Source organism: Thunnus albacares, chromosome 23 (genome assembly GCF_914725855.1).
Source record: "Thunnus albacares chromosome 23, fThuAlb1.1, whole genome shotgun sequence".
NCBI lineage: Eukaryota > Metazoa > Chordata > Actinopteri > Scombriformes > Scombridae > Thunnus > Thunnus albacares.
In genome coordinates this window covers 17538949-17566064 of record NC_058128.1, presented here as the reverse complement: position 1 = coordinate 17566064, position 27116 = coordinate 17538949, and the positions used below count along the sequence as shown (strand labels likewise).

General features: G+C 38.2%; 1 protein-coding gene across 3 annotated transcripts in view; it reads left to right on the top strand.

Moving 5' to 3' along the window:
* LOC122975394 (copine-8) overlaps window positions 1-27116 on the top strand; it is a 93725-nt gene that overhangs the window by 36597 nt on the left and 30012 nt on the right. For all 3 annotated transcript variants that reach the window (XM_044343817.1, XM_044343816.1, XM_044343818.1), the window contains exons 5-10: window positions 979-1018; window positions 6371-6447; window positions 20118-20181; window positions 21095-21198; window positions 21890-21994; window positions 25999-26040. In XM_044343817.1, the coding sequence (XP_044199752.1) occupies window positions 979-1018; window positions 6371-6447; window positions 20118-20181; window positions 21095-21198; window positions 21890-21994; window positions 25999-26040 (432 nt within the window). The remainder of the gene's footprint in view (window positions 1-978; window positions 1019-6370; window positions 6448-20117; window positions 20182-21094; window positions 21199-21889; window positions 21995-25998; window positions 26041-27116) is intronic.

The window sequence follows — 27116 nt, the reverse complement described above, 5'->3', positions numbered from 1 at the left end:
TAGTGTTGTTTGAGCATCTACCAATAGCTTAATGCTTCACCAATACAGAACATTCCTCAGAGTCAATATGGACACATTTGATATAAAAGTGTTTCTAGTTTAGAAGATAGATTGTGTCTGTATGATTTGCCCAGTTAGACACTGTTGAAAAAGGCTGAGCACAGACACTAATGGTAACATACCACATGATCGCATTTAATCATTTTGAGCACTCGGTCATGCTTCGGATGAATTTAGAATCCTAATTACGCATTGTGCAACACACACACACACACACACACACACACACACACACGTACACACACAGGATGTACATCATCCTGAACACTCTTGTAAAGTGAGTAAATTGACTCTCATTTCTCCCCCAAAATATTACCTGGCAATCCACTTTTAGCGGTGAGTGAAATGACCCGAGCTGTGAAATGACCTCAAATTGCTGAGTGAATGGCTCGTTTGATTGCTTCCCATTCTTTAGAGTAGCCTCTGCGCTGGATGTGCCATTTCTGGACAAATTTTTTTTTTCTCTGCAAGTATTACATGAGAGGCCAGCAGTTGGAATTGAGGGATATGAAGTGTGAATAATATTCAAATATATCTCAAAAACATAGCATGATGTTCCACTGAAAATCACACCAATGAGGAGAGACGGAAACACGAAGGCGCGTATTTACATATTTACTCGCTAACACCATATTTCCTGGTTTGTCTCTCTCTCACATGCACAAACACGTATCCTCTCACAATTATACGTGTGACTGCCAATTAGTCCGTTTAGTGTCAGTATAATGGAGGATGTCTGTGATGCTGGGAAGTGAAATACCCGGAGCCTCTGGCGAGATCGACGGTGACAAGCTGCTTGGCCCCATTACTGATTTACCCCGTCTGTAATCCCTGTTGTGTTCCCAGCCGAGCTCCTGTCACCCTCCATCACTTTCTAATACACTGACTCTCTCGCTCTTTTTTTCCTCTTTTCTCTAGGTATGATGTCGACTCCAAGAGTGCCAACCTGTCAAAACACGTGAGTACCAAAACTTGTCTTGATTACGTGTTTTTTTTTTTGTGTGCGCACGCGAAGGCATTTATTTCTGTCTCTGCACACTTTTTGCTGATTTTGTTGTGCGTGTGTGAGCGAGTGTTTGTGTGAGCATGATTGCTGTCCTTGTCATTACCTCCCATTAGCCTCATTTCAGCCACATAACAGTAATCTTGCCATTACAATGAGTGTGTTTATCATCCACTGTAATAGCACATTACCCGAATGGCCTGTAGTTTATTTAGAATATCAAATAAACACTGATTTCCCCCTGTCCACCTTGCTTTTTCCCATTGATAGCTGTGATTAGCATAACTGCAATTACAAACAACAATGTGATAACTTGGTCTTTGCTGGCGAACAACAGTAGCTTTGTCCGGCCTGCTGCATAATGGGGATTATAGTGCAAAGAAGATGCAGCTCCCACCGTAAAGTGTTTACATGGTAATGTTTGGACCGAATGACATTTAATTAGCCATTTAGGCCAGTTGTTTTTCACATGTTTGGATTATTTGGCTCTTGTTCGATGATTTGAGTAGAGTAGCATGTAGTTACTAAATATTTGTAGATGTGCTAACACCTCTGCATGCATAAAAAGCACTGTCTGTGTATCCCGAAAGTCTGTATCTGACTAATCTTGTATGCGCATCCCTGTTTACGTGCAATAGGCTTTTCAGTGATATCAGAGACCTGTTTAGTCAGGTGTTTGCTGACCTGGACTGTTGCTTGTCCATTGCAAAGATACCAACAACAAAAATGATTGAAGAAGCAGCAAAAACAAAGTGTACATGAGTCTCTTATAGCTTTCTGTTCTACTAGTAAAATCCTATCTGGCTGTTATCTGTAACATGACTCATAGCTCCTGTATGGCCAATGTGCAATCATGCATTCCTTTCTACCTCTGTTCAATGTTTCTTGGTCACAGCCTGCAAGAGAGTTGCTACACAGTATGTATGTGTGTGATTGTGTGTGTGAAAAAACTCATTTCAAGCTGCACTCACTTGACTTTTGTGTCCCAGTCTGCCTCTGAGCAGAGCTGCGGACAGAAACTGTCACTCATGCCCCAAGGCGTCACACTCCAGCCCTGAGCTCTTATCGGTGTTTGCTCTTCAGTTTCGGGCCCGACCGGTCCGCCCACATATCCTACAGTGTACACACACAGTCACATGACTTCCTAGAGTTTTGTGGAAAGAGGTGGAGATTACTGGAAGAACAAAGAGGAGGGAGGAAACTGGAAGCTTTACATTATGAACTCATGTTATATTGAGTATGCTAACATTTTAGTCCAAATGTAAGAAGCCCACAGTGCCACTAAATACTATTAGATGGGGGGAGGGTTCCTTTTTGCAAGTGCTTTCTTTATACTTTACAGCACTGAACAGCACTCAGACATGAATGAGTTTTAATGCTGCAGCGCTAATGTTGGTCTGCTGTCCAAAGGGAATGAACTACTAGTTTTAGCTACCCTGAAATTGGAAAAATTGTATTTATTTTTCTCCTGCACATTTCCAGAGAGCCATTTCAGGACCTCAGCTGGAATAAATGTAATAGGAGTAACTGAGAAGCTTTGTAGTGGCACAGGACACAAGGCTTTTATTTTCAGCCTCATTAGTGTCACATGTAACTGTGGAAAAGCATGGGGAATCACAGGAAGTGCGTTTATTTAGCCGTTATGGTCAATTACTGCAGGGCCATTATGTAGCATCAGGCTGAGTGGTACGGTACGATGCAAAAGGAAATCTTACAGCATGTACAATCAGGTTGATGTTAGTGCAGGACCATAATGGTGGTGCCTCATGGTTAGACCTTTAAACCACATACAGTACATACTGTATACATTACCATTTTGCAGTATTTTTCAATTGATATTTGCTTGAATAGGTAGTTGATAGGTAGTGCATCTCAGGAAACATTGTTTTTGAGCATTTAATGATTTTTTAAAAATACATTGTTGGTGGTGTATTCAGGTGTATGATGAAGTTCTGGTTTCACAGTAATTTGCCTGATACCACATTTTCAGAAAATAAGATTTGGAAGACATTTAAGCCATTCAGCAGCAGACTCTCAAGTCTTGATGGCCTTGGTACAAATGTGACATTTTATATGAAGGAAAAGTGAAGACAGTTCACTTCAGGGTACACATCGCTCTTGTTATCAAATTTTAGTTCTATGAAAAATCGAAAAAGCAATGTCCTTTTTTTTTTGCTTCCTCTTGATGTGATGGGTGACATATCTACCTCCAACAACTCCATTATGAGCTTCACTTTTAAGACAGCTTTTAGAGTAAGTGTTTCAGTTTTAAAATAGTTGAAAGCTTTCAAATGCACTGCTGGCATTTATTCGTCAGCAATTATATGAAAGTAAGTGAGAACAGAATGAATACGATGGTGAGAAACACCCCCTGTCTCCCAAAACCATGTTCATTCTTTCTCCCTTCAGGATATTTCTCTCCTCATTTCACATCGCCCTGTCTCTCCAGATGCGATCCAGCTCTTGTGCTTTCCTCATCTTTTCTTCTTGTCTCCCCATCTCACTGTGGCATTTTGTCACCTTTTCATTCTATTCCACTGCCATACTGTACTCTTGTTCTCTCACTTTCTTTCTATCTCTCCATTTCCCATTTCACCCCCTCAATCTGTTATTCCTCCCCCTTGCCTCACTTTCTTGAAATCAATAATCTCATACAAGAAGAGACAGCCGTGTTGGCTCGGAGGCAGCGCACTATCTAACCAGCCTTCAATGCGGGTCTCAGAGGGGAAAGCTGGAGAGCCAATCCATTAGATAGAGTTTTAACATGGGAGCTGTAGGCATACCTGGGAACCGGGTGAGAACGAGTGTGGAATATGGAGGGAGAGGTATTGAGAGAGATAAAACACACACACTCACACACAGCTCTGTCTATGCAGAACGCACTTATTTGATTCTGTATGTGCAGACAGAAAGGAAGCCAGGCTGATCCAGTGTTGTACAACAAATCCGTTGTGAATATCTTTCAATGTTCTGTATTTGAAAATTCATTTGAAGTTGAAAAATTAAAATGCATTTTAGGTTCCATGCTTCTCTGCCCTGAGACATCAGAAAACTACCAAAACATTCGTAAAAACCCTTGGTAACACTTTTAACCACAGTAATCCTTATTGGGTTTGTAACCAATGACATTGTTAATGGATACTAAATCATTTACTAATGTTTTATACAGTAGATCAGTTACACGCCAAAAATAAGAACAATTTGAGTTGCCAGGGTGGAAAAAAAAGCTCTTGTAGGTGTTTATCCTCTAGCAGGACACTTCATCAATGGACCGTCCACCTTCTGGAAAAAAATGTTTCAGAATCTAGACCAAAATATATCTATGAGCAACTCATTGACATGTAAAACTGCTGAAGTCAAAGTATTTATGAATTGATTACCTACAGTTATAGCTGCATTATTAGGAAATAGAAAGGATAAACACCTGTCAAAAGAAATTTTTAACAACCTGTTAAAGTTGTTCTTATTAATGACTTATACCTGCTATAAAGGCTTATATGAAGCATTAGTACAGTAGTTATTCACCATTAATAAAGCCATTAGTTGCAACAACTTCTCAAAATAGCCGTGCAGCACAATCCAAGTTTTAGGTACCAACCTGTATGCTCCATATTTCCAAAATCACTTGTAGTGCAGCAAAAAAATATTAACCATCAGCCATATCCACTTCCACAAAATGCATACTCGGTAAGTTACATCAGTTACATAGCTGTCAGGATAGCTTGTCAATTACTGTCAAACCTGGTATCCCCAAATGAATTAATACAGTTTGTCATTGATAGCTAATAACATCAGTGTTCAGTGCTTTGGAAAGAAACAGGGACAAGTTTTCCGATATGGCAGTTAATGAAGAATTCAGCATAAAACTGGTGATATGCTCCAATTGTTTTACAGAGTAAATCATGGATAGGAGCTATAGAAGAGCATTAGTATTGAGATCTTAATGTATATAATCATATCCATAATGTTTTTTTACCCTCTATGTGCATCCGTTTACACTACCCCTGAACCCCTCCTCTGCTTTGGATCTCAGTCTTATCCATCAGTCAGTTCACTTTTCTCAAACATTACTGAATGAAGCTACACCCACACTACTATCTTCCTCACATTAACTCTTTTTCTAGCCCATGTTGTTATATATTTAACCATTAGTTGCACACAGACAATTCGCCGACGGACCTCATGCTGGCAACAGCCGCTGTTTGCTAGGGGGTTTTTGATTTAACTGCACAGACTCTACATCATAGACGGAGGAAAAATAGTAAAAACTATATTATTTCAGGGCTTACTGTGGACCAACAAATTTTATGACAAATTAAAGTCATGTGACTGCATGTACGCAACGCTGATGAGATATACGAGCTAGACAGGCAGACATGAAGCTGGGTAGATAGATTGAGATGGAGGCAGACTAACAGAAGAGGCTAATCAATGAAGCAAAGAGAATCCATTATGTTAGTGCCGCTCAGAGCTGTTCCAGTCAGATATTAGAGACACCGGCCAATAATGACAAACATTCTCACCCATCTGCCCCCCAGTAAGAGGGATGAAGACGCCATGTTTCTGTAATAGCTTCCATACATTTAGAGAAGACGTATCTGGCATCTGTATGTGTATTATAGTAATTTGTCATTTTCATGCAAACAAATTGAATTTGTTGAGCATATTGCCAGGACTGAATTATTATAAGTATGTGAAACAATTATGTGATACTGAATGCCAGATTAATGACATTACCCTAACCCTAACCTATTCTGGGGTAAATAAAGGAACTAAAACATAATTCAACAATTAAATTAATTAAAATAGCACACAAAGTACATTTTCATTGTAGGATTTATTACATAGCTTTAGTCAAAGAGGAACCTCCCTTATATCGGCAGTCAGCAACATATTTGATAAACCTCACATTTTAACTGTATTTTTTCTAGTTGGTTTATATACTCTCCTCTTTTTCTATCTCTCTCCCTCTGCCTTTCTGTCAGTATCACCTGTAAAGTTTCATTATGTGGTCGACAAAAGTGGCGATTTAATTTAGCACCAAGAATGTGGCGAGGGAGCAGAGTGGGGCAGGTGTGAGGTCTGGTGAGAGGAAGGCTCAATCTACTTGCCAATATTATCTGTCAATGGGGAATGTGGAGGTGTTGGAAAAGGTTTTGGCCTGCAGAGCTGCACTCTAGAGTAATGGGAAAGAGGTTGTTTTTGTTGCTTTGTGGCTGTGAGTAATTCCTTTTCTCAGTTTTGTTTTATTGATTGTATTTTGTCTTGTGATAATCGCAATAATGTGTTCTTTTGTTAACTCTGCAGGACTTTCTGGGCCAGGCCCACTGTACTCTTGGTGAGGTGGTTGGATCCTTGGGCAGTCGCATGGAAAAAGCTCTAGGGTAAGTAGTTGTGCTCAGACCTGCAAGTGTGCTAATATATCAATAGTGGTCTGATGAATAGTTATCAATGGTCACAACACACAATCAAATACTCTCAGATTTCCTACAATGTATAAGGCCTTGTCAGTTGATTCTACCCACCTGCACCTGCCATTCTTACACAAAGACCGGGAAGACACAACACTGTGTATTCACCATTATTTCATTATTTATGAAGGCTTTCTACCACTAAGAAATGCAAACTTGTTTTTAGAAAGTGGTCACGGAGGGGAACATCTTTCTCATGGTGGTGACCAGCCACTTAACAACATAAGAAATTATTTTGTTAATTATATCTGAAAATAACCCAATTTACTGGAATACATTTTGGGAAATAAGTTAGAGTTACATGAGGAGACCGATACCACTCTCATATCTGTATGCTAATTATGAAGCTGATGCCAGCAGGTGATTAGCTTAGCTTAGCATAGAGACTGAAAGCAAGGGGAAACAGTTAGTCTACCAACACCTGTAAAGCTTACTGATGAACATGTTATATGCATTTATATTAAGTGCACACAAAACCTGACATGTAAAAAAAACTATTTGTTGCATTAGGGGAAGTTACATGAGGGACTATTTCTTGGCTAGGAGCAGTGACTGGTTACCAGGCAGCCAGCAGAATATTGTCGTGATTATGAGGTTGCCAGACAACCATCAAAGTCTCCAGGAAGTCACTGCACCCAGCTAAGAAATAGTTTCAACATTTAACTTCCCCCTAAATCCACAAATTTTTATTTTCTTGTTTTTACACTTAACCAGATTTCATATGTTAGTTATCAAAATTTGGAGGTGCTGGTAGGTTTTGAACTTTAGAAAGAGACAGGCTAGCTGTTTTCCCCTGCTTCCTGACTTTATGCTAAGTTAAGCTAAGCACCTGCTGGCTGTAGTTTCATATTGCATACATAAAATGAGAGCGGTATCAGTCTTCTCATCTACCTCTCAGCAAGATGAAATGTCAAACTATTCTTGAATGAATTAATCCAGTTCTTCTGAAAAAGCATAGCTGTGATGGCTGCTGCAGGTATTCAGTAGTCATTGTAAAGGTATTTATCACTTGTTGTACTCATTTCTATATTTTTTCTATAAAAATTAAGCATTACTCTCCAAAGAGAATTAAAGACAGATAGATAGTTTGCTGTTTCAAAGAAGTATACAGTACCTAATTTGTGATTCATGTCAGTATGCATTCATACTCCAAGAACTTTGGTAAATGACTCTTACAGTCTGTCAGTTGAGTGCTATGAATACATCAGGCTTACTGGCCAGTAAGATGAACAAGGTGACCTGTTAACAACCAAGATCCATGACCAAAACAATATATGTCTCCCGGTCAAATGAGCTGCAGTTACAGTTCAGTGGATAAAAATGTTCCTAATTGTATAAGGTGTCAGACAGGGAGCTTTAGAGTTGTGAGGTATGTGTAGATTTAGCTAGTAAAGAAGAATACCTGCTGCTTGGTAATTGGACTCAAGCAGTATCAAGGGTGGATCTCTGACTTCTGTTTCTGGGGGAAACTAAGCTGAGCAACAGTGCATACCTAGTATGTACCTAGTTGCTGCTAATGAACATACATGCAAACAAACACGCATACATGCACATGTAAGCACCCACACTCACACACACTCTCGAGGGTATTCATACACTTAGCCTCATTACATTGATTGTATTCATCAGGCATGTGTTGGCAGCCTGTCTTCTCAGTATGCGGCAAAACATAGAGTTTGATATTTGCATCTGTTTGTATGTGTTTTCATGTGTTTCCTACACTCAGTAATGTAACATGCATCCTGTATAGAAGACCAATTATGTCAATGAGTGTGTTGTGTTTTTTAATACCTACTGTATAACACTAAAGAAGATCAAAATGGGGCATCTTTCCCTTGGGAATAAATGTACAGCCTCTAAGGTGTATTATCCATTTTTCATGCACAGGGAATAAACACATTTACGTAAACCAGAGGACTGTGACTGAGGAAAAAAACATTGCTGTTCTTCATCTTCAATTTTTGCATGTTGTCGTTGGAGAATCACAGCTTAGATTAATGACAGACACTTCGGGTCGTTTTGTCACCCCACTCACATCAACACATTAATCAAAGTCTTCTCACACAAACTTGCAAACAACAGTCAGAGCATGACATCTTGTGTAATTCCAGTATTTTATTAACTTTTTCAGTAGCTGAAAAAAACATAATGTAACATTACATGTACAAATTCCAGTAAACCAAACAGAACAAGCAAAATCTGAAATAAAGAAATACAATTTTCATAATGAAATGATGATTTTCTTAGTTTCACAGTTACCAGACAAAATGTGTGCTATAATTTTATAAAAGACTGAGGCTAAGACTGCACACTTTTAGGCAAATTTGAATACTATAATAGCACATTCTCCTTCTCACTTAATAACCCCAGACTCTTCATGCAGCTCCTCATTTGTAGACACCTCCAAAACTCCCTCTTGTCTGTCAAGCCAAAACCGTCTTTAAGCATTGTTTTCTGCATTAAAATTATGGATGACCTGAGCTGAACCATCGAGATTAGTATCAGCATTTTAAAATGTTCAGTTTCTGTCGATATCCAGTCTTTTTTTGTAAACCATTGTACTCTGTTGAAAATGCCTTCTTTGCACTGTGGAATCTATTCCTAGCCCACACGAGTAAATGATCCACAGAGCAGCACAAACAAATAAACGGCAGCCAGCAGGTTTGATAAAGATATCCACACAGACAGCGAGATGTTTTCAGCTTTTGAAGAATGATCACTCTGCTTCTATTTCAGTGACATTTTGCAGGTATACTGCATCTCTAAACATTCTTGACTATCACTCTATTTACAGATATTTTACAAAACACAATGTTAGGAGAAGGCTGCACTCCAGGCTATGTAGCTCTTCAGCTGCCACATGTAACTAAATTGGATTGGCAGTACAGATATAAATATAACTTAAGGATTAGATTGCACTGTGCAGTTGTATTATGTAGAAAAATATCAATATGAAAGCTGGACAATGTTAAAATACTTCAACCAAAAGCAGCTTTATTAGGATCACTAATTAGGATACATCATTATCTACTGTTATCCATGATCCTGCTCTTTTGGCCTCCTCTATTTCACATATTTTATCTCTCTCATAGTTGAGGCCCACTTGGCGTCTTTTCAATTGTGTCTTTTTAATCCAATTTTCTTGTTCATTTGAAGCCTTGATGAGCCTTGAGTTCTAAAAGGAGGGGAGCATTGGGGGAAATCACAGCCAAGCTGGCATTCCTTCATTGAACATTGTCAACAACATGGCAACCCGTGTGTGTGTGTGTGTGTGTGTGTGTGTTTTTGTCTTTTATAGTGTTTGTGCAGCTACTCCTCTTTGTTTCAAAGCTACACTGTCATCCACTTGTGTAGCAATCGCCATGGTGATTACAGTGGCAGGTTTCCCACTCAAAAACAAAGAAAGAGAGAGAGAGTCTGAGCATCTATGTGTATGTGTGCACCATACGTGCGCTCCAAAGTGCAAAATGATGTCGTCTACCCTGAAAGCCCCACTCAAGAAACCCCTCCTCACTCCTCGCTCCTCATCACACACACATGCACACACACATGAACGCTGTACAGATACTTGTTTTGTAAATTTTATATTCATACAAACAGAGAACAGCTTGTTTGCTTTCTTACTGAATAAATTGAACTCTGAGCTCCCCGGTATTCCAGCTACATTTTCCCTTGAGTGACTGTTGGCGTTGTCACATACTTTATATATTCTATTTGCTTGCTCCAGCACTGTGTTGTTGTTCTTTTCCACACAGGCAGTACAGAGAGGCAGTGTTTTCTCACAGCAAGAAGGGTTCAAATCCCACTAGGGGTTTCTCTGTGGAACTTATGGTTTCCCTGTGTTTGCACTGGTCTATTCTGGTTTGTAATACACAAAAACATGCAAGTTAGGAATGTTAGTTCTACCCCTTTGACTCTTGAGTTGGTCCCCAGGTACAGATAATCCCCAGGACAATAAGTATAGTGTAACTTCTACTGAATATTGAATTTTGGGGGGGCATTTTTATAGCAGCAACATCTAACTACAAAGGAAGGAGTCTCTGTCTGTACTGTGTGTCTGTCTGTCCTTCACTTTTTTCGACAACCATTCATCCAATCGACTTCACACTCGGTGGGTGTATTGCTGAGGAGCCATGGAAGTGCAGTGTCGGGTGTGAAGTTGCCTGGATGAGAAACGTTAAAGATGTCATTCAAAGAAAACATTTAGCGGATCTTGACCTCTCCTCTCTTTGTCATATAAAAAACTTGTTGTACTCATTTCTATATTTTTATATTATATACTATATTTTAACTGGCACAGCTTTTCTAGCCTTTACTGCACTGGTTCAGTGGCATGCGTTGTAAGTCATCTCTCGTGTTGCTACTCAGCCACAAAGCTTGTACATGTGTATAGGTAGGACAAATAAGAAGTTCTGTACTTTCAAAGTTATGGAAAATCGAGGTTGTCTAAGTTGAACGTAGGAGTTGTGTGGTGCTGAGAGCATTCACGCTCCATATATTGCGCCACATCACTGCTAATATGTAGGCAGCTAAAAAAAGTTGAGTGTGATTGAAATGCATGTATTAGATTAATAGATTCCATCATTTATAGACCATGTTGTTAAAGAAGTCAAGAGTGATTCAGTGCAGAAATAGAAACACTGTCAACATTTATTAAAAATAAAGGCACTGAAGCCACAGCTGCTCCACTCATTGTCTCGCTGAGGCTGTGTGTGTGTGTGTGTGTGTGTGTGTGTCTGTCTGTCTGTCAATCTGTGTGTTAGACTTTGTCAGACACACACCTGCAGCCTGACAAGACAGGGGGGATCTTTAACAATTTTAATGAGTGCTAATTACGGCTAATTACATTGTTCAATCAAACTCCAGTGGGCATTCAGGAGTATATGTGTGTGTGTGTGTGTGTGTGTGTGTGTGTGTGTGTGTGTGTGTGTGTGTGTGTGTGTGAGAGAGAGAGAGAGAGAGAGAGAGAGAGAGAGAGAGAGTAACCTGCAACAGGAAGCAAACACTGACAAGTACAAGTATCCTGTAATGAAATTTGGTCCATTGATAACCCGTAAATAAAAGTTTCAGTATTGATAGTGAATTCACCCTTTTTAAAATTCAGAAATCTCTTAAAGCTGGAATCTTTACTTGATGTGATTTCAGTTCTTGGACCCTCGTAATACACACACATACATGAAGAAACCAGGTGTTTGTTTGGTAATGCTTTATTTTACAGGTCCCTTCATTTTAAACTAATTTACTGGAAAGTAATTTGGAGATATTTGGAGATACTATATATATATACTTTATATGTTATATATATATATATATATATATATACACATACATATTTAACAGAGACTGTGGTGCAGTTTGGTACAAATTATATGAAAAAAACAGAAATTTGCAAAAATTCTTTATAAATTAGACTCTTGACAATTCTTTAACTGACAGAAAATACTACAGACTTTGTGTCAAACGATGTGTTAGCATATTAGGTGTTTTCATTAATGTCCTAAAAGTAGCTGCTGTGTAACTGTTAATTCTAAGGACATTTCTTTGAAAGCATTATGTAATTTGGTAGGATATAGGAAATGTGATCATTATAGAATTTTTAAAGAAACAACCTAATATGCTAATATGTAGTTTTACACACAAAACTACACAATGAACTTTTTTCACTTTTTTCTGTTTTTTTTCTTACAATTTGTACCAAACTGCACCACCTTCTCTGTAAAATCTCCTAAAGATTTACTGTTAAATACCTGCAATTTCCAGGAAATAAGTATGAAATTAAATGACCTTTAAGTGTTACTGTTTGTTTATTTGCATGTGAAAATAGTATGTGGTAGTTCTGAAAAAGTTGCACACAAAAGATACAGATTTTTGCAGTAACACACTTTCAATCACCAAGAAACAAGAAACATGAAAATTGATTGTACTGTGGTAAAATAGTCCTAAGATATGCTAAGTAGCTAAGTGTGTTTCATGTTCAAGCCACTATCTTTCTCAACCACTGAACACCTTTACTAATAAATTCAGACTGAAATATTCACAGTTAGAAAAATTAAGCAAAGTTTAAGAAAAATTATAACAATACAGATCCTCTAGATTATGTTTGATGCACTGTGTTTAAGAGTTAACTTTTTCACAATATCTAGTCAGACTTATGGACTTTGTTTCATTTAACTTCATTATTAATTAAGTAATTGACTTGATTCCTCTGAAGTAACAAGTGAAATATGATTTCAGTGTGCATGTTGAAGCTAATAAATCCCTCGAGGGCACGTTTTGACTTTTAACTTCTGAAATGCATGCAACGTGTAACCCTGACTCATTGTTTGGTTAAATTTGCATGAAAGCACTCAGGTTTAGTGAATATCACCTGAGATGTTCTGCACCGGATTAGCATTTTCATTACTGATAACATTTTCGCTTGAAATAATGATGCTGGTGTTCATTTTGGAGGGTCTCTTGAAGTGAGGCAGCTCTGTCACTTTACACATCTCTCTCTCTCTCTCTCTCTCTCTCTCTCTTTGCCTCTCTGTTATCTCTCTCTGTCTCCTTTTTTTTTGTCTCTGTCTTTTTGTTCCCACAAACAAGATCTTTCAGTGTTCATTTTAAGTGGGTTCAGGGTCAGAGAGAAGACCTGGTGAACTATAGAAAAGCCAAGTGGGCTACAATTGCAAGTACAAGTGAGCCAAGAACACTCTCTTTCTCACAAACACACACACACACACAAAGGCTGATAACTGTGAATACAAGCTTGATTGTAAGCATTTGCAAAGGGAGGACAAAGAAACTCTATGAGCCTCTGGTGTCACACAGATTTGATGTCAATGTTCCTTTTCTCTGAGAGAATTATGGTTATGAGTTTCTTTCCAGGGGAAAAATGTGTGTGTGTGTGTGTGTGTGTGTGTGTGTGTGTGTGTGTGTGTGTGTGTGTGTGTGTGTGTAGGGGCACCGCCAAGAATAGATTGATCCTGGTGGTCAGGGATATAATAATAATTGCTATCTCATTCAGGTATGCTCCCTTCATTGGGAATATAATGACAATGACATGTGTGCAAGGTGTGTGTGTGCATGTGGATGCATGAGCCCCTGTTGGTGCATGTGTGTGTACATGCTCATACATGGGTGTTACACTGCAGCCCAGAAGTGGCCCAGACTTAATTACCCGTCTCTCGCCAGACGCTGATTGCAAATCCATGTGTCTTGATTATAGGATTCGTAGTGTTTCCTCTCACACACACACACACACACACACACACACACACACACATTTACACACAGATGCATACAGGGAGAGAGCCTGATATATTCCTGAAGCACTTCTCAACTTCGGAGTGCTTTTCTATGTCACAAATAAACTAAAACGAGGAGAGCAATTTACCTACCTTTTGAAACGAGGATGAGCTTTTTCAGATCTTAAGTGTTTTGAAATGCTCTGTTTTTATACATTAAAAATCATTCACTTCACAGTGAATCCCACACAAAGAAAAATCACAGTTACACAAAAAACTTCCTAGCTTTTTTCACATCTAGAAATATGTTTTCTCTTCTTATTGTAGAGTAATATATTACCATACACTAGTGCTAGATGTCAGCAAAAATCTAAAACATTCACATTGATTACAGCAGTTCAAGAAGTTTAATCATGTCATATTTTTTCTCTACATAGGTGGACAACTCATTATCCCAGAGGCAGTTTAGTCACATGCATACACACTGATGGGAGTGTACAGTTCATAAATCTGTGTGTTGTGCAGCATGATTTTTTGTCCATATGAAGGATTTGAGCTGCTCCCATCACATTGTTTGTCTGTATGTATGTGTATGTAAGGCAAACTGTGAGATACATTATTCATCCAGTAACTATGCAATCCTGACAGTCGCCACCCATGCATCATTTTAAGGCAGATCTCTCAGCCAGAATAATAGCAGCGGCGCTCTGAAAAATAGAGGAGTGAGAGCAAGCATTTGAGGAAATAACGAGCAGAGGAATCCCATTCGATATCCCGCCTCGGGGGCCACATCTTGACAGAGTTGTCATAGCGACACAGATTCTGGGCGCGTGTCTGGCGACAGTGGCAGGTGTGTGTGTATGTGTGTGTGTGTGTTTGAGTCTTTTACCATTTCCTTCAGCATCTTGTTGCAGTCAGATGACTTTATTGTGCTTTTAAAAAGTTTCCTCTCCTCCTCTGCCATCATGACAATAAGTGTCACAGATATACTGTACAACCCAAGTGGAAAATAGAACAGGAGGTAATAAATCTCCCTTTAATAATGTACATAATCACCATGGATGTCGTATCTTCATGTGAAATACTCCATTGAGACTCTTTGTATATGATATAACTGCTGAGTTGGACAACACCCTAAAGTATATTTATCAAGTGTAGCTTTTTTATTATATTTCAATGAAAAACTCCAAATAATAGAGAGTTGACTTTAAAGTCATGAGTTACTGGTGTGTAAAAATACATTTTTCAAACACATTGTCTTATATCGATGGTGCGAAAGACACTTTTCCTTGTTTTAAAAATGACACTGAACACATTTTATTAGAGTGAGCTCTATGTGGCCAGTGGTGGCAGAAGTATTCATAAAAAATACTCCATTACTATCTAAAGTCATACATTAAAAATATAAATTTAGTGTAGTAAGTAAGTATAGAAGTATTGATATAAAATACACAGAATGTACCAAAAGTAAAAGTACTTATGGAAGTTATGGAAAAAACTGGTTCATGTAGTTCATGTAGCTTTTTACCATTGTCGTTGGTGGAAATCGTGCTAGATTTAACTACTTTACCGTAAATACTGTTGGGTACTTCAGTCTTTAACAATATATCATATTTCATTAACTGATCAGATGTTTTGTATATTCAATCCTCTAATGCAAAGTAACTACAGCTGTCAGATTGATGCAGTGGAGTCAAAAAAAATATCATTCTCAAAGGTAGTGGAGCATAAAAAAAAGTAGCATTAAATGAACATATTGAAGCAAAGTAAGAGTACTTCAAAACTGGTCTTAATTACAGTACTTGAGTAAATCTACTTAGTCATATTCCACCACCACAGAAATGTGTAATTTGATTTTGTTTGGAGGCGGGAGTGCAAGAACTTTCCTGGTGTGAAATAATGCTGTTTGATGAAGGGTCATGATACCAGTAGCTCATATGGCTGGTACAGTACATCACGCAACCCACACAGCTCATTATGTTTAATCAGCTCTCCCTTTTTTTATAGTCTGTTTTGCCCTTTGACACATACAGCATGTTGTGTCAACAACTGTTTACATTGCTGCTTACATTTTATGCTGCCGCTTTTGAACTAGACGCCAAAGAGAAAAAGAAGTCGTGATATTGTTGCGATTAGATTTGATTATAAACTACCAGTATATTTAAATATTCTCTCGTTCTTTTATTTGGGATCCTCATGGTTTTGGCGAGTCTCCAAACAACACATTGTCATAAACTTGTGTTTATCTTGATGCTAAATTTGCTCAGTTCTGAGTCAGTAATGAAAATGTTCTTCTTCATAAAGGTGGGTGTTATTAGCCTTACTAGAAGAAGTCTGTTATTTCATTTTGCTCATGCACGTTAGTATTTGTAGTCATCTGGATGGTAAAACTACTGGCTGGTGGAGGAAGTTAATAATCCAAGGGCACACCTATGCAGATATTTAACAAAACTCTCCTTCAAGTGGTGTTGTATCATTACACAGTGATTTAATACTACTACTTTAAAATACTAAAAGTCATTTTAGTTGGAGTCACTGACCAGACCTTCTCTGGTAATGCTAATGCTATCTGAAAGGAATTTCTGTGACATCAGTGCTGATACAATTTATCAGACTGGTTTTAGGTGACTTTTTTGTGCTTGTTTTATTCCAAAACCCAACACCAAGAGCCAGACAAAGCTAACAAGAAGTCAAAGGATATTTTCTGTTTTTTGAATCACACAAAAGCAAGCAGTGGTTCTCTGTAATAGGAAACATTGATTGTATCTACTTTTTAAGGTGGATGAATAAACTCTGCCTTGCTTTCTATCACTCTTTCTGGCTATTTCACAGTGTTTCAGTATAAATTGGTCCCAATCAGTCCTGCTCTGAATATCTTACACTCACTTTACACATCTAATGCATACAAATTATCTGACCCCACTTCCCTGTGTTTTCTGACAAGAAAGGAATTAACAAAGCGAGAAAGGAGAAAAAGTCTTCTCTGTCCCTAAAGGGCTATCTTCAGATTTCTGAGAGAAGGGTATTGCTTTTGCAAAAAAAAAAAAAAAAGAAAAATGCAAAGAATCGGTTCCAGGATCTATTTCATTTTGATAAGTCTGCCATTTCAGAAGCACTTTCCTTCCAGTTCCTTGTGCGGGAGTAAAAGGAGACTTGAATTACATTCACGCAGAGGTCCTCGACCCCAATTCTGGGCTGTCTAAATGACAGCCTGAGTCGATTTCTGCCAGGTGGGAATCTCAGAGCAGAGCTCATCAGACGACAGGCCTCTTTGTCAGATTGCAAGACCTCTCAAAAGTTAAGTCAAATTATGTTGCCCTGCTCTTCCTCCCACACATGGGTGACTTCCTTCCACTGCTTATTCTGGTCAAAGGATAGTAATGGGAGTGGATACACCACTATCACTATATAATACACTATACAAGACTTTAAACTTACTTACACATATACAGTATATCTTTAACTGTGATACAACTGTATAGAAAAACAAGCATTTAAAGAATTTCATAAATGTTTTATATTGATATTTACCAGTGTAAATCTCAATACCAATACAGCTTATATTGTAGAATAAATTAGTTAATAAATGGACATTTGCACCGAACCTTTCACATCTAGACAAGACAAGTAAATAAATAATGATGAAAAGAAGATACATATTATAATATTCTTTTTAGTCTTTTCTCACACTCAAGCTCACTGTGTGTGTGTGTGTGAATGAGTGACTGAGAGGCAAGTTGTAAAGTTTACATAAAATTTACATAAAAGCACTATATATTTGCAGTCCATCTACAATGAAAGCTAATATGTAGAGAGGTAATTACTGAATGTAAATCCATTTAAATATATGCTGAAAACAAAAGTTGTATAAAAAATTAGGTTTTTCTTGAAAATCTTAAGGATTAAAATTTAGTAGATTAGATTTTACTTGAGAAATCTAGCTATGGTAATGTAAATACATTATTACCAGCAAAAGGAAAGACATCTGTGAGTTTCATTAGTAAGAGAGGATGAATGTCAGCACTTAAACAACCTGCTCTTGTCTACTTCCTAATGGACTAAAGGAAAAAGTGTTTCCAGTTTTAAACAGTCAGTGTGTGTTTTTGTGTGTATAGTTGTGGGAGGAGTTGTAAATGATGTCATTGGATTCACCTTCAGGACCATGACATTTATCCAGATAAAGTGTGTACACATTCACATACGCACCCAAATACTGCATCACCTATTTCCACTTTTACCACAGCTGCAACGTTCCACTTAGGTGAAACACACCCATACACACACCGTTAAGGACAACATTGGCACATTTACGCGCAGAACGGTTCACTTGTGCACACACCCACACGTAAACGGACACACTGTGCCACAACCACACACAAACCTAAACACCTCACTCTCAACAGTGCGCCTTTCTTGAAAATTTTTGAGGCAGTGTGAGGAAGTGAAACTTTCCATGAGGTTTGTTTTCCACCAGAGTCTGAACAGGGCTACACTCATAGATGTGACATCAGGTCTTACTTCACATTTAAGGGTGTGTATTTGTGCTTTCAGTCAGTGATGAGGCAAAATCTGACCGAGTACTTGGTGTGGCGATGATATTGAGCAGGTTTACTCAAGACAAAGCACATGTTTTGTGGAAATCTTCCCTACGTCACCCTCACCCCACCCCCACAGTGTGTAATCAACCACAAATTAATGAAAAATGTCACAAGACTGATTGTGTTGCTTTTTCAGGAAAGAATCTTACTCCTTTCTCGTCTCCTGCGGTCAAGACATCACAGCAGTGAATAGGCACATATTTTACTGTGGGTCAGTGTGGGGTGAATTTCATGAATGTCAGAATGCACACATGCAGGGTCCCATCCTGCTGTGAAAAGGTTACCATCCAGCCTGGAACCTCATCTGGGATGTGTATAGAAATAGTCCAGATGACATCAAACATGCTGGATATTTCCATTGACTCCTCTTCTAGTTTACACTAACTACATTACAGTTATGAACTGTGAAATGTCTTCTGATTTCTCCACATTGTCAGGTGAATCTTTAGCATTGAGCTCAGTGAACAGCAGAGACACTAGAGGAAGGCTCTGGTGTGATTAGAGAGCAAGGGCACATGTAGAGTAAGCAACATGGTCATGATCTAACAAACAGGAATTAAAGTGTACATATTGGCAATACTCAATCAACATATCCTAACTGTAAAATTGGTGTTTCTCAAGGATCAATACTGGGCCCTATTTTGCTCAGCTTGTATATTAATGAGCTGCCTTGAGTCTGCCCATCTGTCAACATACAAATGTATGCTGATGACACAGTTCTTTATGTACATGCTAAAAACAAACAGCAAGCCACAAACATACTAAATGCAGCCATGGTCCATGTATTTGATTGGTTGAGCAGTCATGTTTACACCTGATCATAAATAAAAATGTCTATGTTTGTGTCAAAGAGACTCACCAACCTGATGTTTTTGTTAAAGGAGAAAAGCTCAAGGCGGTGTCTGATTTTAAATATCTAATTCTAGATTCAAATCTGTCATTTAAAAAGCATGTTAAAAAAGTGGCCAGTACTTTCAAATTCAACCTGGCTAATTTTAGGCATATAAGACCATACCTAATGCTAGAGATAGCCAACCTCTTTATGAATGCTATGATCTTCTCCCACATAGCATTCTGTCTTACAAGCTGGTCACAAGCAAGCATGACAACTTTGAAACCAATTGAGTCCCTTTACAAACAGACACTAAAGACACTTGACCGAAAGGCCAATAGCTATTACCATTACCATATAGTACAAAAGTATAATTTATTTAATTTAGGTAGTTTTAAACATTTTGCATTTTACAAGGGCTTGCACCTCCCCCACCGAGCCAGTTCATAATGCAGAAGGATAGTAGCAGCAGGGCAAGAAGGGCAACTGTTATACAATACAGATGTAACAAGTTTGGGCAAACAGTCTTCTCAGTCAGAGCTATCCACTACTGGAATAGTCTATTAACTATTAAATTAAGAGAGAGCACTAATTACCTTTAAACACATACTTAAGATATGGCTTAAAACAATGTATCTCTCATGTATCTCTCTCACTTCTGTAATGTGTTTATGTATTGTATTGAATTGTATTGTATTGTAGCATTTGTTGAAGCATTGTATTGATGACATTAGGTCACTAATTTGTAATAACCTGCGCAGGGACTGTGGATGAAAATTAGCTCATTAGCTAACTCTGGCACATTTTCACTGATGTGGAAACTGAAATGTTGATTAATGTGCACTGCCCCTGGTAAATAAATAAATAAATAAATAAATAAATAAATCTCCTAACCTTTTGTTGTGGTGTGTGTTGTGTTATCAACAGAGGCATTCCAGGAAAGAAATGCGGGACCATCATTGTGAAAGCTGAGGAGCTTAACAACTGCAGGGTGAGTGTCAGAAGCTGGCGAATATGCATTTTTCTGAAATGTTCATGTGTTTTTGTGTCTATTCATATGTATGCATCTCTGCCTCTCTATCTTTTCTGTATCTGTTTTCTGATCTGTCTTTGTCTATCTGTTCCTTTCTTAGTGTCACTCATGCTTGTGTCTCTCTTAAGGTTTCACCTCATTTGTATAAGTGGGAAAGACATTTATATTGGATGATTCAAGGGATTACAGGTCTGAATTTGTGTGTTAACAATAGAAATGTGTGTTTGTTGATAAACGTAAAGTTATACTTGTTAAGATGGTGGTAGGTGCAAGTGGTAACTGCAAATGTGGTTTAATACTACAGCAAACACTCTTTGAGCAGCTACTTTGCCAGAAGTATAACAGAAGAGAAACTGGTGTATTTGCATTGCAGCCAAACACATATGCATTGTAGGTAAGTGTAGGTTGGCAATATGAATCCAGGGCATGAATGGCAGACTCTGCCACTAACAATGAAAATGACTATATAGGTTATAACCAAATGTAAATAATTGAATGGCCATTGCTGAAATGAAATGCTTTTGTTTTAGTCTGCCAGAATTAAAGAGAAATAACTTTTTCTCAACTGTTCTCTACCAGCATACCACAGCAGTACAGGCAAACCCAATTGAAAAGATATAGAAATACCAACTTTTCCAAAAGCAGAAGCTTCAATAGCCCACAATTTTCTGGTATATCAAAGCATCTAAAAGTGTATTTTAGCTCTAATGAGACTTTTCTAACTGACTGACCGGCTGACTGCATGGATAGATCGGTAGACTTAAATAAAAGATTCTGCTTGTTTATCCAAAGCATAAAAAGACTGAGTAGGTGTGCTGTCCATATGCATTTTTTATACTGTTTCTTGTCTTTTTCTATCGCTGCTCATTAGGAATCAGTAATGATGCAATTCTGCGGGAACAAGTTGGACAAAAAGGATTTCTTTGGCAAGTCTGACCCTTTCCTGGTCTTCTACAGGAGCAATGAGGACGGCACGTGAGTCACCCTCCTCTTCTTCCTTCAAACTTCTTCCATCTTCCTTTCTGCTGTTTCATGTTTGGTTTAATCCTTCCCAGCATCCAAAGGAAATTGGTTTCATTGATTTGCCTCAGATCAAAAGTTGTGCTGCCTGTTAAAGCATGTGTGTGAATTGCATGTGGGGCTGTTTGCGCACAACGTGTGCACGAATGTGTGTGTGTGTGTGTGTGTGTGGAAGCAGGGAGGCATTGAGTAAGTGCAGTGCTGTGGTATGTTCACAAAGATTTTTGTGTGTGTGTGTGTGTGCGAGTGTTCGATCCAGCTCTGTGGGCTCTTTTCCGTCCTGTAGTGTGTGACAAGACAGATAAGACCTTGTGTACTGAGGGCAGAAGATAGCAAGTCCTCCTGCTAGCCAAGGGACTAATGAAATTATCTCTTCGCAATGTGTGTCTATGGTTTGTGTGTGTGTGTATGTCAGGACAGAAGTCTAGCATCCATAGCCCTCCACTTCTACTTTAAGTTAGCGGAAAGTTGTATTTTTTTCTTTTTATCCCCACTAATACGTGTATTTCTCAAGCACATTCTCTTTCTTTTTTTCACTTAACTCTCCTCTCTATTTCCTCTCTCTCTCTCCACAATTCTTTTTTTTTCTCCTTCCTCTGCTTTTCCTTTCCTCACTACCTCTGTGTCTCCTCGTGTCTCTCTGCAGGTTTACCATTTGCCACAAGACAGAGGTAGTAAAGAACACATTGAACCCAGTGTGGCAGGCCTTTAAGATCCCTGTTCGGGCTCTTTGCAACGGTGATTATGACAGGTAAGTCTGTTTTTTAGATATTAGATATTGTGGAACAGAACAACCCAGACAACCCTCTGAATCATCCGAGTTATTTTCAGAATCCAACATCAAACAAATGTCATGCAGTGTAATAGATTTGTTGATATGTTGGATGGATCAGCAGTGTCTAATGGCCTCTTAAGGCTGCTTAACACACAATGTAACATGGCTGGGTCTGTTTGTCTCCCACCATTTACTGAAAATCAATCAAGTGCTTGTGTTCCATACAACTATTATGAACTTGTTTATGTTTTTTTCAAATGATAAAAGCTATATTCCTCTGATCCAGAATATATATGAATGTAATTTAATGTTAGAATATATATTAAAGAGGGCACTGGACCATGTAAACAGCTCATATTGTTTTATTGTATTATTTTGATATTCTTTTCTGTAAAAGATTGTATAACGCATAGTTTGATTTTGCTAAGCGATTTAAGCCCCCCAAAATAGTCAAGCTTTATATAAGCTGTATTTCATCTAAGTCTTTACTCTCATACATTTCAATGATGATGCGATTTCGCCTGCCTCTATATAGCAGCATAATGGTCTCACTGCTGAATGAAGCCAATAGCTGCAGTCTTATCTATATGATCCATATAAATTACAGTCTTTTTGGCAGATACGCCTGTAACTTTATTTTCTGTGGTATATTTAGTTCACTAAGGTCAACACAGAAAGAGCAGAATGCCACCAAACCTCTTGTCATATCAGGGGAAGGTGAACAAAGAGCCAAAAAGCAATATATTCCTTTAATGTCAGCCACCAGTATTTATTTTGGTACTACAACAACAAGTGTCATCCTGCCCTCAAACACACAAACACTCTCTCCATTTGCTTTAATAAGCCTATGATCATAATTGCTCTTGTGCCACCTGAGTAAGAATGTGGTACGTGATTATGTGGCTGTTTTTTGAGTCATTAGTAAGCAGAAAAACAGGAGATGAAATTGTGTTACGATGAACTAATTTGAAAAATTGGCAGCATTTGACTGGAGGCAAGAATTTGTGTGTCTGCTCTATCAAATATGTTGCAAATTTGAAATCATTTAGGAGAGATGTTTCTCTAAAGGACAGGCGAGGAACGACAGCACTCTCTGACAGCAGGCTGGAATAAAGGAAGGGCTCAGGTTAATATATCTTTATCTGTCTGGAGGCTTTTGGGTCACAGCAAGACTGTGATGAACAGCTTTACTGATCTACGGTATGTTCAGCTGTGAACATGAATATAACATGAAGGTTCAAGACTATCAGTACATCAGCCTACAGTCTCAAAGTACAACATCTGCATTAAAGAGGGTCACGATCACTGTCCATGGTGCTGATCCTGGGACTGCCTGAAATGTGGGAGCTGTCCATGGCACCTCACCATTCTAAACATCTTATTGTTGGGAAACTCTGCAGTTTTGAGTTTTGTTTTTTTGTCACTAGTCTAGCTTTTTTTTTCTTTTGGTTTGTTTTTCTTGTTGCATCATGCATGTGGACTGGTTTTTTAATTTTTTTTTCTAATAAATAGGAATAAAAATTAAGAATTAAAGGAATTATAATAATTAATTTCAAGAAAAAAATCCTAGCATGGAAATAACTGTAATTTGTTTCTAATTACAGGTAAAATAGGATTTATTTGCTATAATTTGCCAAGTAAATATGAATTAATTATTCATTTGTTATTGAAAATGTTCATCTCATATATGACAGAAGATTTTCACATATTTTGCATGTTCAGTTGACCAGCAGTGCAGTGACTTAAGACTATTGTAACCGTACTGACTTAACATGGTTTCTGTTTTTAGTACCAGTTTTTCTGTTTAAGTACCAAGTTACCGTACATTAACTGAAACATCTGGAAATTATTGAAAAGTATCAAAAAAAAGAAGGATCTGTAAAATAAACCTTTATTTTAACTTAAGTATTGCCTCTTTAATATACCTGCTGTAACTTAAATATAATTCAAACTGTGTCTTTACAATATTTTGCATTACTAAAAGGTGCTCTTCTTGTGAGGGACGCTGTCTCAGGAGAAGTCAAACTGAGAAAACAAATAAAAGCGCATCTCTCTTGTGTCCGTGATATGTTTGTGTCCACCTCCAGTGTCGATAGCAGTCATGTAGTGAAAAAGGCACAAAGGAGTGGACAATAGGGTTTGGCTTAGCTTAGCTAGCAGACGACAGCATTGATCTGAAGTTTGGTCCAATAAGCTTATTAGGGGAGTTGAGTCACACCATGTGTTATCAATGGGAGACTCAGGAAAGCCACAGTGGACTGCACACACACAATATACACACACACACATACACACACACACACGATGTGTTCAGTCTGTCTCTCTGCGGCCTGTGAGAAGAGATAAGGAAGAGCTCAAGCTGGCAAACAATGGAGAACTGTGTTTTACTGCTCATAGGTGCACTGAGGAGCCTGTGTTCTCTCTCTCTCTCTCTCTGTCTCTCTCTCTCTCACACACACACACATATACACACGCACGCACACAGAGTGAAGACATAAGTTTAACAAGTGAAATCATTGTCAATTTCCTGTCACATCATCAAAGCTCAGAGTGATGGGATGTTTCCTGCTGAGATGTGGCATAACACTGACTTAATAAGACACACACCCATAAACACACACACACATCTACGGGCAAATTTATGCAGGCAGCTGCGCACACACTGGTCTCTCTCGAGAAGAAAGTGTTTTGCAAAACCAGGTCTCATCCATCCCCAGAGTGCCAAGTCTCGATGCTCAGTCAGCCAATTCCCACCCCTTAACTTTATTACTGCTTTTCCTCTAATGTGCATCTGGCTCCCTGTGCAGCTCTAAAGCCCATTAATGATGGTTTGTATTTCCACTCCCTCTCATACTGAAAGATGAGGAGGATGGAAAAGTACAGTTTTTGCTTCGGTGTAAGAAAGTTGTCTGAGTTGTAGAGTAGCTGCGGTAAGAAAACAAAGTCAGACAAAAGTCATGAAATACTGCTGTGTGTTCACAAACCTTTACACATGATATTGTTTACACGTGATATTTACCAGTTTTAAGGCTAACACAGTGAGTTAACAGTACAAGTGCATTCATTAATGAAAGTCAATTCCTTAAGCTATTACTAACTTATGCGACTCTTCCAAACACCATGATACTGCAGTGTAACCTGTAGTCTGTCTCCACTTCTCAACTAAGACTAACACCTCTCTTCTCTCTCCTTAACCATTTTGTCACTCTGACCATTTTTTATTTATTTTCTGTCAGTTTTTACTCTTTTTTTTTACATTTCCTCTTACTCTTTTGCCTTCTCCCTGTCTTATTCTCTCCAGCAGAGTGCCTTTTGATCTCTGTTTTAATTCCCTCTCTGTTCTATTATCCTTTAGCCTCACCCCTCTAGTTCTCTGTGTATCGCTCTCCTGCTTTTGTCAGAGAGAAATGACCCCTCTGTTGAAGATATTGATAGATAGAGTGAGCGCAGCATATCTGCCTCTTGCAGACTATTCAGTTGGGTTTTTTTCCATTTCCTTGTGAGCTATAATGGGATGCAGAAATAGATGTATTTGGAGATGAGGAGAGCATATCACCGGAGGCAAATAAAGTGACAGGCAGACAGTGTGTTAGAATAAAGATAAGCTGCAGAATGGATCTGCGTCTCTGAATGGCTCCATGACAACAATTACAAAAGAAATTAGCATTCTTCTGATCAAGTGTTAGACACAACGTCAAGTATAGAAGATATTTATCACTTTGAATGTGATTATACTATGTCAGGTTTGTTGAATTCTGGAAATATATAGAGCCAAGTTGACTTTTTATTTTATTTTAATGTCCAGCAACATTATCATGGTGTTGCATGTTGCAGCTAAGCATTGGTAGTGTTTCAAGAAATGTGGAAATGGATATCAGGATAAACATGTAACCATCTCTTCCTGGATAGATCCATTATTCAGGAAAAGAAAAACAAATTTGTTTTTTAAAGCTGATCCTATCTGGTGCTTCTCCCAACAGAACAATCAAGGTTGAGGTGTACGACTGGGACAGAGATGGCAGGTAATTCCTCTTTTTCATTTAAATGGTTTTGGGTTTTTTTGTAATACAGATGTCAAATAACCATTTAAATTACAGCCTGCAAACACACACTTTGTTGGTTCAATTCATAAGTAACTACTGGACAACTGAGTTGGTGAATAGGTAACTGGCAATTTGCATAGATCTAGATGCATGACTGGACAAATGATGTTTTCTTCTGATTCAACACCTACCCAACAGCTTTTGGGTACTTTGTTAACTAAAGTAACAATTACTAAGAGAAATCAAGACAAGTTTAGACAGTTTGACAGTTTAGAGTTTTCAACATCTGTTGTGTTTATGCAGGCAACTTATATAGTTATATTTTCATTGTTTTTTTAAACACAGGTAGCTAAACACTGAGAAACAGCCAGAAGGCAAGTTAATGCTATCAAAGTAAGCTGATAGCTAGCAAGTTAGCAAACTGATGCTAGAAACTTTTGTTTAGTTTGTTGTTTTAATAGAATGAGAAAGGAAACATTAAATTACAAACAATTAAGACCAAGACTTATTTCCACTGTGGTCCTTAGGGAGAAGAGACATTCACATGAAGACAAAGATAATGTTATGAAGAGAACATGGATGTATTATAAGTGCTGGATACCTGGCCAAAAATGGTGCCCATTCAATACAATGAGAATTGCTCAGCTGGCGCATATGCCGAAAAAAGTTTCTAGCTTCCGGGTTTGCTTCCACGTTATGCGGCCCACTGAATATGCCCCGCCTGCGAGTTCCCACTTGGCCCATAGACTTTACATTGTGATTATGTCACAGATTTTTAAATTGCTTTTCTTGGCCCAAGAAAAAAATTACAAATGTAAAACCTCCATGGATCAAAAATTCATTATAGAAAGAGTCATAATTGACCTTGTTTGCAATTTGAAGTGTCCTGTCAACAGTTTTACAGACGTCTCTTTTATAATGGAGGTCTATGGGGAGAATGCTTTTTGGGCTGCAGGGGGATTTTTTGCTGCAATATCATGAGTGACCACTGGGAAAAATTTGCTGCAAGACTGAGTGGCAGAGCCCTATACAGCTCTTATAATACATTCATGGAA